The following is a 19,663-nucleotide window of genomic DNA, read 5'->3' as shown; positions in this document are numbered from 1 at the left end:
GAAGCCCATCCCATTGTCTTTTGAACAAAATATAAAAGCTGGTCCACGGAAATTAATTGCAGTCGCTGGCCAAAAAGTATATTAAATCTATATTATATATATTGTCTACTAGTATTATTTTTGGAAACAGCTAAAAATGTACATTTCTCTTTCTCTCTTCTTATTTTTCTAAGAAGAATTAACCTCGTTCACCTAACCGCTTACACTAAAGATTGCCGACACATACAAAATTTTATATAATTTAAGTATAAAATTTATGTATATTATTAGTATAAAATTTATGCATATTAATTAAAAAATTCAATTAATCCAGTCAGTTATTTGTGTAATGATATCTATGTTTTAATATTTCTCCTTTTTCATGGATTCAAATCCACACCATTGTCTTTTCTCTCCTATTATTTTTTTAAAGGAAGAATTAATATAAGGAGTTGTTTACCTAACCGCTTAAACTAACTAGAAATGATACTGAATGAACCTTCTTAAAATTACTATTTCTATTTTGATCATATTGAGACACGTTTTGAGAAAATTACACTACGCTAGATTTTTAAAGTACACGAGGCAGGATTTTGCTCGATTGCCAGAAGCACGTTGGGCAAAATTTTAAAGCACACAATAATTACAGTAATCATCGGGATTTGCCACAAAATTTGACCATCTCTAGAATTTCAGCTACAAAAAATCTAATATAGTAACCAAGGGATTCAAATTGTTTTACATCACATGTTCAACTTTTACGTGTGTGACACTGCATTATCTTTTTGAATCAACTTGTATAAATTTCTGATTCTGTTATTAAACAAGATAGAGCAGTAGAACAATCACAACCTTAATTACGAAGATTAATCTGTCATTATATTGTCAAAATCACAAAGCAGAATATTTGTTAAATATAAGTTTCAATGGTGAAAAATAACATATTACTATGGTGCAGGATCACGAGGGATAAAACGAAGGACTCAATAAGCTCTATCATTCAAGTATGGAAGAAGTCGAGAACGGAAGAAGTAAAAGAATTAAGGAAAAGATCTGTCAACAGAAGCAAGTAAGGAAAGATAATGATTGAAACGATAATGATTGAAAAAATACTCCAGAAGCAAAGGAAAGGAAAACTATCAAATATTAGAGACAAAAAAAAGTAGCGGAAATCCGAAAGAAGAATCAATCAAGGATTTGATGGCAGATTGGCAGAGGATGTTATATGAAGGTCCCAAATTAAAGAAAAACAAGATCGCGAATCTATGCACTAGAGATTCCTCCATCAAAGAAAGACTGTTAAAGCCCGGAATCAAGGCATATAAGTTTGATTGCTCAAATAGCAGAAAGATTTGCTTAGCGGAGGAAAAGTTTATCAAGACCACAAGTCAAGGCAAATCAACGTAAGCTCTACCTTATTTTTGGAAAGAATCACTCTATGATTCCTTTCAATGATCAACTCCGTTGGGTCTGTAATCTCTTAAGATTCACATCAATCAAGAGTCAAGAAGACCTCACGAAGTATATATACATATGTACCAGTCTTGAAGCGAGCATACTTTGAACGAACCACTATCACTCTTTTTGTTCTACTCCAAACAAGCACTGTAGTTCTCTTTAGATCTCTATGTAATTAGTGAGAGAAGAAAAGAAGATAAACACTGGCGAGACATTGTATCAAGAAGCGAGAAGTGACATAGTGACTAAGCTATTGGCGTAAAGCTACATCAACTCTCTTGTAATTGAGAAACTTCAAATACTGAAAGAGAACACCCTTGCAACCCAAGGGGACTGGACGTGGGATTCACATTAAATCCGAACCAGTATAAAAATCCTGGTATTTCTAATTCCTGCATTTTATTTCTGCTTTACTTATATTATGTTCTTATTTTCAATCGACTAATTGGTAAACTAGTCAACTACTTTGAATAGAAAAATAAAAATCGATAATTCACCCTCCCCTCCCACTTTTGTACTTTTAATTGGTATCAGAGCAAGTTGTACGCTTTTATCTTTTGCTTAACAACTAGTGAGAAAAGATCATGTCAAACCAAATAACAATTGGAGCACTCTTTCAAGAAGGGACATCGCAAGTAAAGCCACCATACTTCAATAGACAATATTTCTCCCACTGGAAAGTACGCATGAAAATTTATGCAAAATCCTATGGTGTCAAAGTATAGCGTGTCATGAAAAAAAGGAACTATCCATTGCCAGCAGCAGTTCAACCACCTGCTGATCCTTGAGATATAAATGAATACACGGACGCGCAAATGGTTGTCGTTCAAGCTAATGCTAAGGCACAAAACTTGCTCTATAATACTATAAGTGAAGAAGAGTATGAGAAAATTTCAAATTGTGATGTGGGACAAACTGGAAGTTACTTATGAAGGAACCATCAAAGTAAAAGAAACTAGGATAATGGTTCATGATCATGAACTCCTCCAGATGAAAGAATGAGAATCCATTGAGGAAATGTTTGCAAGATTTAGCAAAATCATTGACGATCTGAAAGCCTTGGGTAAACCCTACTCAAGTGGTGATCAATTTTGAAAAATCCTGAGAAGTTTGCCTACCACATGGTAGACAAAAGTAGTTGCACTCGAATCTCAAAATATAGAGAAACTTTCATATGATGAACTACAATGAGATCTTATAGCATTTGAGCAGGAAAACACGTCAGGAAGAAAAGAATAAAATAGTTGCTTTCAAAACTACAACTGAAGGACCTGAAGATGACATTGATGACGATCCAAAAGCTCTTGAAGAAGAAATTGTCATGGTATCAAGAAGCATGAATTGATTGATGAGAAGATATAGAAATACAAAAAAAAAAGGAAAGATGTCATCCAGGAGAACTAGGCAATACAATGAACAAGACAAAAATGATGGAAAATGCTTTGAATACGGAAGGTATGGCCATGTTCAAGCCGAATGCCCTGAGCTTACAAGGAAAGTCTCTAGAGGGTTTCACAAAAATAAATCCTTCAGAAGCTGGAGTGATAAAGACAACTCAGAACATGAGGAAATAGTAAACTTGTGCTTCATGACTATTTTAGAAAATGATATGAACAAATATTCTAGCTGCTGGACTAATAAAGACACATTAGATGATGAAAGCAAAGAAGACACTGAAAACTATTTCATGGCACGAGGTGAAACAAGCGAGGTAAAATCTTACGACTGTGATAGATGTAATGAATTATAGGATATTTTTTACCTTACCCTAAAGGAGCCTCGAAAGATGTTGAATGAATTAAAAAGACTCAATAGGGAAAAGAAGGACTAGGAACTTAAACTTGAAGTATGTGAAATTGAAAGAGATGTCCTTCAAGATGAGGTTCAGGAATTGCAAATGCACATGAATGGCATACGTAAATCCACCTGTCACAGTTCTGTCAAATCTACCAGGTGACTTACAAGTCAAGTGGAAAAGGACCGGTTAGAACTGCGTCCACAAGTATTAACACAAGTGGTAGATCGAAAACTGGATCAACCACTCTATGTTGTTACTGTAACAAAGTTGGACATAAATATTCCTTTTGTAGATTTCGTAAGTCTAATGTTTCAAGATGGATTTGGAAAGCCCAAAATAACCTTGATTCCAGTAGAACTAACCAGAATGACCCAAGCAACATTAGGTATCTAAAAGAAGGTGATAATTCTATTTTGCAGAAACACTATAGGAAGAGTCACAAAGAAAAATGGTATTTAGACCTTGCGTGTTCCGGTCACATGACGGGTGACAAAATCTGTTCAAAGAAGTTACACAAATAAATAGAGGAAGTGTCAAATTTGGTGATGATTTTCAAAAGAAAAAGTAGTTGGCACCGGCATAGCTCTATTCAACAACAATAGTGATATTACAGAAGTATACCTTGTAGATGGACTCAACTATAATCTCTTGAGTATAAGTCAGCTATGTAATTCAGGGTACGAAGTCAAATTCAAGAAAATGGGATGTGCCATTGAAGATGAATCAAGTAAAACAATACTTCCAGGGATAAGGTATAAATGTTTATAATCTTGATGGCATTGAAAATCTAGATAGTCATATCTGTTTAGCATCCATATCTGATGATCCATGGTTGTGGCATAAGAAACTTGGTCATGCAAGCATGCATCTAATTAAGAAACTCTCCAAGCATGATTTAGTTATTGGTCTTCCCAAACTCAATTTTTCTAGAAATCATGTACGTGATGCATGTCAGATTAGTAAACAAACTAGAAACTCTTTCAAAAAACAAAGACATTGTGTCTACAACCAAGCCTTTATAATTGCTTCATATGGACTTATTTGGTCCCACTAGAACTGCTACCATTTGAGGTAAACGATATGCTTTTGTTATTGTTAATGACTACTCACGTTTTACATGGGTGATTTTTTTATCTCATAAATATGAAGCTTTAAAATTTTTTGAGAATTTTTGTCAAAGAGTTGAAAGAGAAAAAGAGTATCTCATCACAACCATCCAAAGTGACCATGGAGGAGAATTCGAAAGCAGAGCCTATGAAGATTTCTGCATTGATCAAGGATATACCCACAATTTCTCAGTTCCAAGATCACCTCAACAGAATGGAGCAGTTGAGTAGAAAAATCGAACCCTACAAGAAATAGGCAGAACAATGATATTAGGACATTCATTGCCAAACCACTTTTGGGCAGAAGCAATAAGCATATCTTGTCACATTCTCAACAGATGTCTTATAAGACCCATCTTGAAGAAAACTCCATATGAACTATGGAAAGGAAAAGGGCCCAATATAGGCTGCTTTCATCCATTTGGTAGTAAGTGCTTCATCCATAATAATGGTAAAGACAACCTTGAAAAAATTGATCCAAGGAGTGACGAAGGTATTCTTCTTGGTTCCTCTATTAATAATAGATTTTTTAGATTTTATAATAAATGTACTTTATCTGTAGAAGAAGCATTGCATGTTATATTTGATGAAAATAACACTACGACCAAGAAAGGAATTATTGCAGGTGATGAAGATATCAGCCAAGAAGCATCACAGACAAGCAAGTCACAAAAGTCGACTAATAGCACAGACGCAGTCACAGAGTCGAATAGTGAACCTACTAATAATCAACCTGAACCGCAGAAGGAGTCAACTACTCATGCGGTTGAAATGCATCCAAATGACTGGAGAAGCAAACCATAATATCTTCAAAAGTTTATCATAGGAAATCTGAATGAAAGAATGAAAACCAGGGAAGCTCTTTACAAGAAGGCAATGTAGCACTTATCTCTCAAATCGAACCAAATAAAGTTGAGGAAGCCTTAATAGACTCCAGCGGGGTACAAGCCATGCAGGAGGAACTCGATCAATTCGATAAGAATCAAGTCTGGGAACTATTACATAAGCCTGCAAATGCTGTCATAGTTGGAACCAAATGGTTTTCAGAAATAAGTTGAATGAAGATGGAAAAGTAGTGTGAAATAAAGCCAGATTAGTAGCTCAAGGCTACTCACAGTAGTAAGGAGTCGACATGATGAAACCTTTGCTCCGGTAGCATGATTAGAGTCTATACGGATTCTTCTTGCATATGCATCTTTTTAAAGTTTTAGCTTTTTCAGATAGATGTCAAAAATGCCTTCTTAAATAGCTTTATTGATTAGGAGGTGTATGTAAAAAACCTCCTGGTTTTGAAGACTCACAATTTCCTTACCATGTGTATAAGTTGACTACAGGTCTGTATGGGCTCAAATAAGCTCCTCGAGCCTGGTATGAAAGGCTTAACCCATTTTTACTTGATCATGGTTTTATAAGAGGTAAAGTAGATACTACATTATTTATCAATAGATCATCAGGAAGTAATCTCATTATCCAAGTCTATGTTGATAACATTATTTTTGGAAGTGCTAACCCTCTTTTATGTAAGGAATTTTCTAATCTCATACAAAGTGAGTTTTAAATGAGCATGATGGGAGAACTCACTTTTTTTCTTGGACTTCAAATTCAACAATCTGAAGAAGGAAATTTTATATGTCAGATCAAATATACAAAGGAATTGATTCAAAAGTTCGGCATGAGCAGTGCTAAATCAATTGGTACACAATTGAGCCCATCAACAAGCCTTGACAAAGACAAAAAGGAAAATCCAGCTGATGAAATGAAATATCGTGGAATGATTGGCTCCTTACTTTATCTAACTGCTAGTCGACCAGATATTATGTTCGGTGTGTGTAAATGTGCCAGGTTTGAGTCAACTCCTAAGGAATCTCACCCGACAACAATAAAGAGGATAATACGTTATCTCATCGGAATCGTTTCATATGGACTATGGTACCCACGATCTAACAATTTTAACCTTGAATGTTTTTCAGATGATGATCTTACGGGTGATAAGGAAGACATGAAAACCACCAATGGAACATGTCAATTACTGGGAAAGGCATTAATATCTTGGAACAGTAAGAAACAAGGCTCAGTTGTATTATCCATAACTGAGGCAGGGTACATTGCCATTGGACAGTATTGTACACAATTACTGTGGATATCTCATCGACTGGGTGACTATGAATTATCTTTTAAACATATTCAAATATTCTGCGATAATTTTGGTGATATATGCCTCTCAAAGAATCATGTGCATCATTCTAGGGCTAAGAATATGGATATTAAGCATCATTTCATCAGAGATCGTATCATTAGGGGAGATATAGAATTATCATTTGTTAGCACTATTGATCAACTAGCACACATTTTTATTAAGCCCTTGCTTGAGGACAAATTCTGCACTTTAAGATAACTACTTGGCATTATTTTGCTTGATCATAGAAAGTAGGACTTATGTGTTAATTCTAATTCTCGTGTGACTAATGTTTTTAGTTTTTTTCTTCTATAAGTACGCATTAATTGAGCGCTCTGATTTCCCTCTCTTTTCCCATCAGTCGCAACTTTCAAGAAAGGAAAATCAATTATCATATCCTTTCACTGACACTCTTTCCTTTCATGTATTCAACCGTCAAATCCATTCTTTTTACCCCTTTGAATCACCTTTCCTCTTCTTCATTTTCTTATCGCTTAGAAACCCTTCTCCAAAAACCCTTCAATGGCAAAACACTCTAAGAATCCCTTCTCCTCCACCAGAAAAAGTACTCGCTCCAAGGCAAAACCCTCATCTCATCCTTCAGAATAAGTAGACCTAGAGTTCGACCACTCTGAAGGGGTTGCCTATTCTCAGGCAGAGCCATCTGACTACACTCACCGAATAGGCAAAAAAGCTCTTGGAAAAAGACCTATGGAAGACCCCCTGAATCTTTTACCCCCAAGAATCCAAGGTAGATCTCTCGAGTTCGCTAGAGTTAGACCTCAATTTCTATGATGTTTTAAATAAAGACTTCTTCGTTGCCATCAAAGAGAAGCCCATTGCCCACGGTAGAGTAATCGATCTTGACAACATGGAGGCCATCAATTGTAAGGTAAATGATATGTTCATTTTTCAGGGATGGTCAAATTTCCTCTTTTTACCCCCTCCTAAAGTCTATGAACCTCTAGTGAAGATGATCTATGCCAATCTCCGCTCTAGCAAGCCTGATAAGTTAGAATCCCTAGTTCTAGGAAAATGCATTGTTTTTAATTGTGTCATGTTTGACTCAATTTTTCAGTGTAAGTACTCTGGTTTCCCCATGCTTTTCAAAAATACCTGGCCTAAAGACTTTGAAATTACTTTTGATCAAGCTAACGCTATATAGCTGATTGTCCCTCTGATTTCCTCCCTAACTAGTTAGGTCCTAGTGATGTTAGTTTTGAAACCCGAGTTCTAGTCCACATTGTTGCAACTACTCTTCTTCCTCGCACAAGCTCATTCTTCACTTTCTCTCAACGAGGCACCTTTCGTGTCTACTGTCTAGTGTAAGCACGTGATTTTTGCCTTACGAAAACTACTCCAAAATAAAATCAAAAAATAAAATAAATTTCTTTTACTGTGTAATTTTTGAATTTGCGTGGTGTTAAATATTTGTGTTATGACCATAAATGTTTACTTTGTCATAAATAAAATGAAAAATAAAATAAAATACATGTTGCATGCATATAGGATTTAATTATGCATTTAAAAGATAATTTAAATAAAATCACAAAAATATGCAATAGTTCTATTTTAAATATTCCACTGTGTGATTGATGTTTTGTCTATGTGTTAAATAATTGTTATAGAATAATTAATATATTTTTTGCGAAGTTAGATTTATTTTATAATTAAAAATTTAAATTAGAAAAAATGAAAAAAAAACAATAATACATATACATAAAATCAGACCTGGATTAAAATCCAGGCCCAAATCGAATTAATTCCCCCCTCACAGCCCAATCCAAACCAACTTGTCCGGTCCAACTCATGAGTAAATCCAAACGACGACGTTTGGTCACACTCCATCAAGGACCGTTGGATTAAATCAATCCAACGGCTGATATCCCCTACCCTTACCCGCAACCCGTAACCCGACCCATTGACCCGATTCAGTCCGACCCCAACGTTAAACCAAACGACGTCGTTTGGTTAAGTGAGTTGATCCTGGCCCTTCATTCTATCTAATCCAACGGACAATATCAATCCACCCCACCCCTATATAAGTCTCAAGCCCTACCCCGGACCCCAAACTAAGCACCCCCCTCCTACACTATTCATCATCGTCCCCCAAACCCCCACTCCTAACCCTAGCCGCCCTAGGATCCCACCGCCTGAAACCCAGCGGCATCAACGCCGCCGGTCACCAAAATAACACCCTAGAACCCCCTGAACATCCTCTACACGAATCTGACCTTAGTTTTCGTCGAATCAGGCCCCAACTCTTCGAATCTTAAATCGAAGGTTGGCCTGAAAACCTGATCTTCTCCGATGGCTTCCAAAATAACACCACAACTTCCCCTAGATACCCTCATCACGGATCTGTTAGTTGCATGGTTCGAATCATACTGGAACTACTCGAATCTTCATTTGAAGATTCGAGTACAACCTGACCTTATCCCAACCTACTTCAAACTCACACCAGTTACCCCCTGACCTCCCTCGTGCCTAGAACATCTTTGGTTTCCCTCGAATCTAACCAGAAATGAGTAAATCCCAAATCGAACTTTCAAGAACCCTAAAAATACCAGACTTTTGGATTCTGTCCAGATTGAATAAAGATTGAGGTTTAATCGACCTTAGTCGAAGTATTTTCAGTGGAAAATACTTCGACTAAGGTCTGTTTGATTTCAAACAAAATCCAAATCCAAGTCGAGTTGAGTTCAGTTGAATTTAAAGGTTCAGAGGTAATTTCTGTTTCTTATGTGCATTCTATGTGTATTCTATGTTCGTTTCATTAGTTTGTTTAATTTTTAGTCAAATTTTTGTTATACTGTCCCCTACCCGTCAACTTGATTCTAAATGTGAATTGTTTCTGTTGATTGTGATTATGTACAATGTGTGTAATCGACTCGACTAAGTTCGTCGATTAGTTATATCATAAATCCTGCTTCTGAAAATGTTGACTGAAATAACCTGTTTTGGATGGATTATTTTGCTATAATCAGTTAATTAGTTATTGTTAATCAGTTGGTTCTTGTTTAATAAATCCATCAAATGGACGTTATATGTGTGTTGTTTTCTGAACATTAAGTTCAGAACATTGTCAATATATTGACAATGCTCCTGTTTGTTTGATCTTAGTTCAAAAGCTGAGTTCAGTTGAATTATTAGGCTGAATTCAGTATAATGTTGTTATGATATTAGGTTTAATTTCAATTTCACAAATGTTGGTTAGATACCATTGTGTTAGAAAAGTGCATTCTCAGTCAAGATTCAGTCCAGAACTTGATAGGATTGGTTATAGCTGTTTAATTCAGAAGGATAATCGATTTTGAACAATTTTTAAAATCTGTTTTTTTTTATCAGATTCTGATTTCCTTGAGGGCTGTAATTACAGAAGGATTTCAGTTTTATTTTAGAATGAAACAGTAAGGTAATGTGATAGTGTGCTTTCAATAATATGATAGTGGCTATAATTTAAGTAATAATGGGGAACAAGGGATAATGGGGCTGCTGAAAAACAGGATAAATAGCACTTAGTTTTAAATTATTCAAAAGTAGTTTTAATGGAAAAACTTTCTGATTTTTAAAGGAGAAAAGGGTCCATCCACCACTAAAAGAAAGGGGGCATACCTGTATAAATACAGGGACAGATTTAAAAGGAAGGGGATCAGTTTTCAGAAAAAGGGAGTTTGGAGAGATTTTGAAAGAAAAAAATCTGATTTATCAGTTAGACAGAAAACAGAATTTAGGAGACTTTAAGAGTTTTCAGAGAGAGAGAGAGAGACATACAGAGAAGAAATATAAAATTTGAGAAAGGAAAATCAAGCAGAAACAGAAATCTGAAAAAGGAAGATAGAAAGAAAGGAAAACAGAAATATTAAACAGAATTCTACATCGGAAGTTAGTATTGAAGCTGATTCTGTGTTTTGAAATTGAAAGCTTTTTCAGTCTACTTTGTTTTAAGTCTCAAAAATCAGAAATATTACTCTTTGTATTAAATCTATCCGGATTTGTTTGATATCATTGTTCAGTTAAAAATCTGAAATTTCTTAAAAGTACTGTCACTGTGCATTTGGGTTCCTCGGGTCTTATTATTGCTCAAATCTGTGGGAATACTGGTATTTTGCTGTTTTGTTACTGCTGCAACTGCTGAAACTTACTTCTTCTACCTCCATTTCCAGGTACATATCCTTTTAAATTCTATGTTGGAAAGAGATTCAGTATGACGGATAAATGAAGCTTGAATTGTAATAATATCTTTATTCATTTGAGCTCTTTAATTAAAAATTCAGTTTTGTTTCTGGATCAAATAAGTAGTATATGTTGATAGGATGACTGTAAGTTAAATATCTTTTATTGAAGACTGTATAAGTGTTATAACAAGGTTAATTTTCTAAATTTTCATTAAAGTATAGTTGTGATTAAGATTGTCAAGGTAGGAAACATGGCATAAAGTGGGCCATTATTTAAATTTTATGGTGTTGTTAGCTAAGTAAAGAGTAATGTAGAAATATCAAGAAAACTACATTACTAACTCTTGTTGTTAAATAAGGTTAAGATGGTATTGATGGTATATTTTTATAAAGATAATAGATGTGTGTATAAACGTTGGTGAAAGGTGATATGATATAGCTTGTTACGATGTTAAAACGTTATGAATGTTTACGACATACAGTTAGGTTGCATGTAAGGTAATTTTATTGAATTAACTTGTATAATAACTCCTTTCCTATAAACTCGATGCCTATCTACCTTCATAAAACAAATTGACCAAATAATTAGGCTTATTAGATTAAAAGCGAGTATATGAGAATGAAACGAGATGTATAAGCACCAATTGCAACACTTTATATCAATGGTAATTAGAAATAGAATTTGTTAGTTTCATATACAATTTATTCTTTGGCATACATATATATGTTGTATTTGCTAAAAATCAAATTTTTATCCTTTCGCTGAGAATTTGAATAGTCTTGGGATGAACATAATTAATACTCGGAAATTATAGTCAACGGGCAATATTTAAAAAATTGTGAATTTCTTTTAAAAGAATTTAAAGACATCCCTTGAATATGAATTTCTCAGTATTTTCATATAAAATGTGTAGATACAACAAACAATTTGTGGAAAAATCCCTAATATCATTACAAATATTTTGCGCAATTAGGGATACGTTCGCGTACCCTGATTATATTTTTAAAAGCAAAATTTGGATTATGCGTACGTGCAATTTCGGGCGAATATTTAATAAAAGGATTTTTTCAAAGGCGTTAAATTAATTTCATAAAAACCCGCGATGTGCGGTTCAATATTTAAGAAAAACAAATATTCTTGATTCAACACAATCTCGAAAAATGATTGCTTAATAAATATATTATCAAAAGTTATTGTGTACACGTACGCGTGACACAATTCCGCATTTTTTAATTTATAACACGAATATACGTACGCGTAATTCGATTCAAAGAAGGGTCCTTAATAACAATAAGTAAAAGCGATAGAAAAATCACGTAACAAAAAGTATTTAATAAAAATCAAGATAATTAAGCCAATAATAAAAACAGTTAAGCGACCGTGCTAGAACCACGGAATTCGGAAATGCCTAACACCTTCTTCCGGATTAACAGAATTCCTTACTTAGGATTTCTGGTTCGCAGAATAATAAACAGAGTCATATTCTCCTCGATTCAGGGATTAAAAATTGGTGACTTGGGACGCCTTAAAATTCCCAGGTGGCGACTCTGAAATAATTAAATCCCGTTTCGACTGTCCTTTAATTGGAGAAAACTCCCCACGCGCCCCGCGGACGCGGTAAAAAGGAGGTGCGACAGCTCTGGCGACTCTGCTGGGGAAAAAAGTGTTATTGTAACCCAGAACCATTGGTTCAGGGTTTAAAGAATTCGAGCTTAAAATATCTGTGTTAATTGGCTTTATTTACTATATGATTTTCAACTGTTTATATGCTAATATGCTAAATGTTTTTTTTTACCGCTTTAATATTATTTGAATTGTGAATATATACAACTGCTACGAAACCCCCTTCTTTCTGAGGTCTTCTGAATTTATGGTGTACACGTGCGCGTGACCCACCTTTCTGTTAGAGTCATACCAAATAAGACGGAGTTGGGACAAGTAACTAGGCCGGGCAGACTTTCGTGCTCCCGGTACGTTGCCCCCGCTTCGGCTCAAACTGTCCGTTTGGGTAAGCCAGGTTTAGAACAATCAACCTAAGGTTTTACACTTAGAATAACTCAGCCATGTACCGGATCCCTAGTAGGAACGAATATTTGCATCATATGCATTTGGCCTTGGAGACTCAACACAGGGGTTGGGTCTGTCTAGGACAGGTGAACCCAAAATAAAAAGACCATCATGATGCATCCTACTTGTTACTTGTGCATTCATTTGCCTCGAACATGCTTGTTGACCAGCTTAAATAAAATCATGGTAAGAAGAAAGGAATAAAATGGGTTGTTTTAAAAATTTCGAAAAAAATATAGTTTTAAATTTTGAAATAAAGGTATTTAATAAATAAATAAAAAAAATCGAAAATGATTTTTTTTTTAGTATAAATTTTCAAAATGAATTTTAACTTTATCAAAATTAAATTTCAGATACAAAATGAGCACCACACAAAGCCCCTCATCCACAAGTACGGAAGAATTTCTATGTCAGCTTCAAATGTGGTGGTATGATTTAGGCGAAGACGGTCAAAAATGGGTCGTCAAGCATTTGGGAAATCTCACGGACATTATGAAAGTTAAACCCCGTGATGATCTGATTGCGGCGTTAGTAACTTTCTGGGATCCTGTTCACAATGTTTTTCGTTTCTCTGACTTCGAGCTTACTCCTACATTAGAGGAGATAGCTGGCTATGTTGGTTTTGACGGAAGTTTAAGAAATCAAAGCTTGATATTCACAAAGGCTCCTTCGGTACATCGATTCTTCGGTCTTCTGAACATCAGCAGTCAAATCAGGAAAAGCAATGTCATCAATGGATGTTGTTCCTTCAACTTTTTGTATTCAAGGTTCGGAAAGTCAGATGGGTTCGAAATTCATGAGAAAGGCCTTACCAATAAGCAAAACAAAAACACTTGGCAGATTCACCGTCGCTTTGCTTTCATGGTGGCTTTTCTAGGAGTCATGGTCTTTCCAAACAAAGAGCGAACAATTGATATTCGCACCGCGAAAGTTGTGCAATTCCTCACGACCAAAGAAAATCACACCCTTGTCCCCATCATTCTATCAGATATTTATCGGGCTTTAACTTTATGTAAATCAGGAGCAAAGGTCTTCGAAGGATGCAAAATTTTGTTGCAAATGTGGGTGATGGAGCATCTCCAACAACAGCCCAAGATCATACAGTATGGGTCAAACAATGATAATTGCATCGAGAGCTATGAGGAAAGAACAAAAAATTATCAGGCTCCAGAAGGGATAGAAGCATGGGTATCTCATCTAAAGGCTTTAACGGCAAATCAAATTGAATGGACTCTGGGATGGCTCCCGATGAGGGAAGTAATACACATGTCAGCCTCAAATAGTTATCTACTACTATTGGGATTGAGAAGCATTCAGCCGTATGCACCACTGAGAGTCCTAAGGCAATTAGGGAGATATCAAATAGTTCCTGATGATGAAGATTTGAGTGTGCAAGTAATCGAATTACACCCAGAAGCCACTATTCCCGAGGCTCTACTTCAGCAGATGTGGAATGGGTGCCGATACTTGAAAAGTGATACTCAAGTCCCAGACGCTACAAAGGGTGAGATAAATCCTGGATATGCAAGGTGGTTTGAAAAACGGTCTCGCGTGGATGATGTACCAGAGCTTGAGCTAAGAAGGCCAACAAAAAGACCCCATGTTCAAAACTTCAATGATAAAATCCAAGAACGGTTGATCTGGGGAGAAAAGGAAAAAGGGTACAAAGCAACTATCCATGCCCTAAAAGAAAATCTAAGAAGCCTCAGTTTGGAGAAAGATTTGCAAGAACAAGAAGCCGAAGGCGAGAAAAAGAGTCTAGCTTGTGAGAATGAAAATCTTCATGCTCGATTCCAAAAAATGAAAAGAGTTTCTGAAACGCCAAAGAGGAGCTGGAAGGATCAAAAAACCATCGCCAATCTCTTTGAAAAAATGCAAGATTATGATTCCATTCTTGCGGAAAACGAAAGGGCATTGAGCAAAGCAAAAGAAAGGATCCAACAATTAAACGAAGAAGCCAGATCTAACAAAGAACGCCAAGATAGGCAATCCGAAAAAGACAAGGCACAATTCAAGAAGGAAAAAGACTATTGGATGCGATCAGAAGACCAGCTTCGTGCACAACTAGAAGAGGCAAGAAGATGCAACAGAGAATATCAACAAGCAGACCTCGACAGGGAAAGATCGCAAGCAAGATTAGAGCAGGCCAGACTCCGAGCTCTATTAGAATCAGCTCTAGATCGTGAAAACCGTGTCAGAGATATAGCCACCACTCGTCAGCAGCAATTGCAAGACCAAGACCAACGTCTCCAAGGTTTCAGGGCACAAATCCACGACCTGGCAGTCTTCACATCTCAAAGTTATGTAAACTGCCAAGGAATGGATTATGAAAGGTTTACAGAGCATGCGCCCACTTTTGCTCGTCATCTAGCAATGGAGTTGGAAAGGATGTATCGTACGCTGGGAGGCCATCCGGGTCAAGCCCCACATTGAGCAGATAATCCAATATTTGACAACAAAAGTGGGAAGTGGGGCACGTTGTGAGATGTTAAGAATTATATCTTTTATTTTGATTTAAGTGTGTGTTTTCAAGCCATTTTCTTAAAGTTTTCAAATGTAATTCCATCTTCGTGTAATGAATAAAAGTGATTGCCTTTGGTCCAAACTACGCAAGGTCTGATTCATGTGAGGCATGATACGTAGGCAATCTCTAAGATTCGACCACCACGATAAAAGATATATATTATAAATAAAAGTGAATAACAATAAAAATTTCAAGAAAGCTGGGACGACACAAGCAGCCGAGCAAATGCATAATAGAAAGGGATTATTTGTCTAGGAGCATTGCATCTCAACGTGTGATTATATATGTGTTAAACTCTCAAAACTAACAAGTTTGTTCATTTTCAGAATTCAAGCAGTTAGTTTCTCTAAAGAGTATACTGGCATATTATCACTATCACACAAGATCAAAAGGACCAATACCCGAAAGTATGTCTATCCCAGATGTTGACACAGGTATGGAACTAGAGGAGATGGATGTCGGGAAAATGAAAGAAGAGATGTTTAAGCTCAAGCAGCAAATGGCTGAGATGTACCAAGCATGGTCTACAGGACAGCTACCCCTATCTTACCCAAATAACCCTGCTCCATCAATGACCCAAACTCAGGATAATATCACCACTGAATTATCCCCAAACTTCCCCATTTACCAGCACTACCGAGGCACCACCTCTCAGACACCGCAGTCTCCACCTCCGAAACCCGTTCCATATTTTCCTCCACCTATGACTCCTGTTTTCGTAGCACCTCCCCTTGCTACATTCCACAAATCTCCTAGTGAGCCTACATTCCAGGCCCAGAACAACCAATATTACCCCCCGGAGCCCACCCTCAAAGCCTCTGAAATTCATTCAACCACTCCTCGTTTTGATCTCCCAACCGAAATTGACAAGCCAGCCAAAAATGCTGAGCAAGAAGAGATGTTCAGGAAGGTCAAGAGTCTAGAACAATCGTTCAGAGACATGCGAGGATTAGGTGGGCAAGTCAGTGTAGCCTACAAAGATTTGTGCTTGTTCCCAAACGTACAATTACCAGTTGGCTTCAAGATGCCCAAATTTGACTTATACAACGGGCACGGTGACCCAGTAGCCCACTTAAGGGGTTTCTGTAGCAAGATGCGAGGAGCTGGGGGAAAAGATGAATTATTAATGGCTTACTTCAGTCAAAGTCTAAGCGGATCAGCTTTGGAGTGGTATACACGCCAGGACCATGGGAGATGGTACACCTGGGATGACCTGGCGCAGGCATTCGCATACCATTTCCAATACAATCTGGAAATCATCCCAGATCGATTATCTTTGACAAAATTTGAGAAGAAACATAATGAAAGTTTCAGAGAGTATGGTTTTCGGTGGAGAGAACAGGCAGCAAGAGTGGATCCTCCTATGAAGGAGAGCGAAATGGTAGACTACTTCCTCCAAGCCTTGGAACCGACTTACTATGCCCATTTGGTTTCAGCGGTTGGGAAATCATTCAACGAAGTAGTAAAGATGGGAGGTATGGTGGAAGAAGGCCTCAAGACAAATAAAATCATGAGCTATTCAGCAATTAAGGCAACTACTCAAGCTATTCAAGGCGGGGTAGGAGGAATCGGAAGAAAGAAGAGGGAGGAAGCAGCAGTAGTTGATTCAGGAATTTGGTCGGGACCCAGAGGTTCACCGCTTTACTATAATCAACAACAACCTCACCAATCAGCTTACCACCATGATTCATCCCAACACTACTACCACCCTTCAGAGCCTCATTTTTCCATTAACCATGCTCAAGCATACAATCAGCCACCTGTTCATACCAATTGGCGTGCTCCTGTCACACCAAATACTTACCCACGAGCCTATCCCGGACCAGGTTTCAGGCCTAGGCCAGCATTCAGGGGAGAAAGGGAACAGAAAAAGAAAACTTACACTCCATTGGGAGAATCTTACACTAGTCTGTTCCACAGGCTGAGACAGCTAGACATGCTGAGACCAATACAATCCAAGCTACCCAATCCTCCTCCAAAGAATCTGGATTACACCATTAGCTGTGAATATTGCTCCGGTGCACCAGGCCATGATACGGAGAAATGCTGGCATTTGAAAAATGCAATACAAGAACTGATTGATACTAATAAAATCGAGGTTCAAAACCCCGAAGCCCCAAATATCAATAGAAATCCAATGCCAGCCCATCAAGAGGCTAATATGATAGAAATCATACAAGCTGATGGGGAGACAAAGAAGCCGTCACAAACTGTCATGATGATCAAATCTCATGAAACCAAGCCAGATAAGCAGTTAACAGAGGAGAAGCCGGTATCTAAGCAGAACAGAAATGGTGATGGACCATCTATGATAATCGATGAGGGATCATCGAGCAAAGTTGCCGCAAAACAAGAAAGGCCGAAAGTGATAGTACCAGGGGTTGCTAACAAACCCATTATATTTGTGGAAGGAGCCCGTACAGATCAGGTTATTATTACACCTGTAATTCAGCTGCCAGTCATCAACAACAAAGCCATCCCATGGAACTATGAACGGGTGACTGTAATGTACAAGGGCAAAGAAATCAAGGAAGAAGTGTGTGAGGTGCAAGGCTTGACACGTTCGGGAAGATGTTTTACTCCCGAAGAGTTGAGAAAAACTAAAAACAATCCAATGCCAACAAAGAGAGCTGTGACGGAAGAAGAGGCGGAGGAGTTTTTAAGAAAAATGAAACTCCATGATTATTCTGTTGTGGATCAATTAAAGAAGACCCCCGCTCAAATTTCATTATTGTCATTACTGATCCATTCAGAGGAACACCGTCTGGCGTTGATGAAAATCCTGAATGAAGCTCATGTTCCTGAAAAGATCTCTGTAAATCATTTGGGAAAAATAGCCAACAGAATCTTTGAGACAAACAGAATTACGTTTGCTGATGATGAATTACCTGTGGAAGGTACCGAGCACAACAGAGCTCTTTACCTCACCGTGAAATGTGAAAACTCCGTAGTAACCCGGGTATTGGTTGACAATGGGTCAAGTGCAAACATATGCCCTCTCTCCACTTTAAACAAATTAAAAATTAAAGAGGAGAGGATCCAGAAGAATAGTATCTGCGTACGGGGGTTTGACGGTGGAAGCAGAGATTCATTTGGCGACATAGTGTTGGAACTAACAATAGGGTCAGTTGAATTCACAATGGAATTCCAAGTGTTGGACATAACTGTTTCTTACAACTTGTTATTGGGTCGACTATGGATCCATGCTGCTAAAGCAGTCCCGTCAACACTACATCAGGTTGTCAAGTTTGAATGGGATCATCAAGAAGTAGTCGTGTATGGAGAAGAAAATTTAAATGCTCACAGCAGTACCATTATACCGGTCGAGGGAACAGAAAATGACCAGGGACCATGGGTATACCAAGTGACCGACACAGTGTCGATATAGAAAATTCCAGAGGGGAGACATCTTCCGAATCCAAAGATATCCTCTGCATCAGTCATGGTAGCTTATGAAATGTTAAAGAATGGCTTTATACCCGGCAAAGGTCTGAGTTTATCTTTGCAAGGAATTATACAACCAGTATCTCTCCCCGAGAACTGGGAAACGTTCGGTTTGGGGTTCATACCCACTGCCAATGACGTGATAAGGGCTAGGAAGCTGAAACACCAAGCATGGGTTCTTCTAAAACCAGTCCCACATCTGTCAAAGTCTTTTGTCAAGACTGGTGCTAAAAACCGCCCGATAACAACAATTCCTAAATCCCGGGTCAATCCTGAGAAGGAATTAATTGAAAGGTTCGAGAAATTGTTTAGTGATGTGAACATGTTGGAAAGCGGAGAAGGGTGTAGCAACGCAGAAGTTCAATTCGTTGGGCCAGAAACAAAGCTCAATAATTGGAAAGCCACTCCTCTCCCAATTCGAAAGGAGTCTTGGTAGTTTTATTTTGATTTTCTTTCAGTTTGTTTGGGTTACTTCAGGGTTGTAATCCCAAAGCTTATCTTACAGTTTGTTTGAAGTGTGCAAACCTTGTTATCTTTCATCATCTAATAAAAAGCAGTTTCCTTTTTATTATCATTCCTAATAGCTTTCTTTTCTTTTTCTTCTTTCCTGTACAGTTCCTTTTACGCTGGCTCTAGTGATATGGCATGCATGAGGAATCCTCAGCCCAGTCTTAAAAATCAATCTGGTTCCGAAATATTAATTCAAGAAATATATTGTGATTATGAATCAGAATATGATGAAGATGAGGTTTTTGAAGAGATTAGTAAAGAGTTAATTCACTTTGAGGAAAAAATCAAACCTAACTTGAGTGATACCGAGGACATCAATATAGGGGACACGAGTAATATCCGAGAAACTAAAATAAGTGTCCATCTGGAACCAAAGATCCGAGAGGAGTTAATTAAAGCACTCATAGAATTCAAAGATGTTT

General features: G+C 37.3%; 1 protein-coding gene across 1 annotated transcript; it reads left to right on the top strand.

Annotated features, from left to right (window-relative positions):
* The first annotated feature begins 6,013 nt into the window (after window positions 1-6,013).
* LOC138874638 (secreted RxLR effector protein 161-like) lies at window positions 6,014-6,736 on the top strand. Its single transcript, XM_070153409.1, has one exon. It carries the CDS (start codon window positions 6,014-6,016, stop codon window positions 6,734-6,736), a length of 723 nt encoding a protein of 240 aa, XP_070009510.1.
* The last annotated feature ends 12,927 nt before the right edge of the window (window positions 6,737-19,663 follow it).

Source organism: Nicotiana sylvestris, chromosome 8, assembly GCF_000393655.2.
Source record: "Nicotiana sylvestris chromosome 8, ASM39365v2, whole genome shotgun sequence".
Taxonomy (NCBI): Eukaryota; Viridiplantae; Streptophyta; class Magnoliopsida; order Solanales; family Solanaceae; genus Nicotiana; species Nicotiana sylvestris.
Note: the sequence above shows the minus strand (reverse complement) of the source record. Positions and strands in the feature narration are given on the sequence as shown.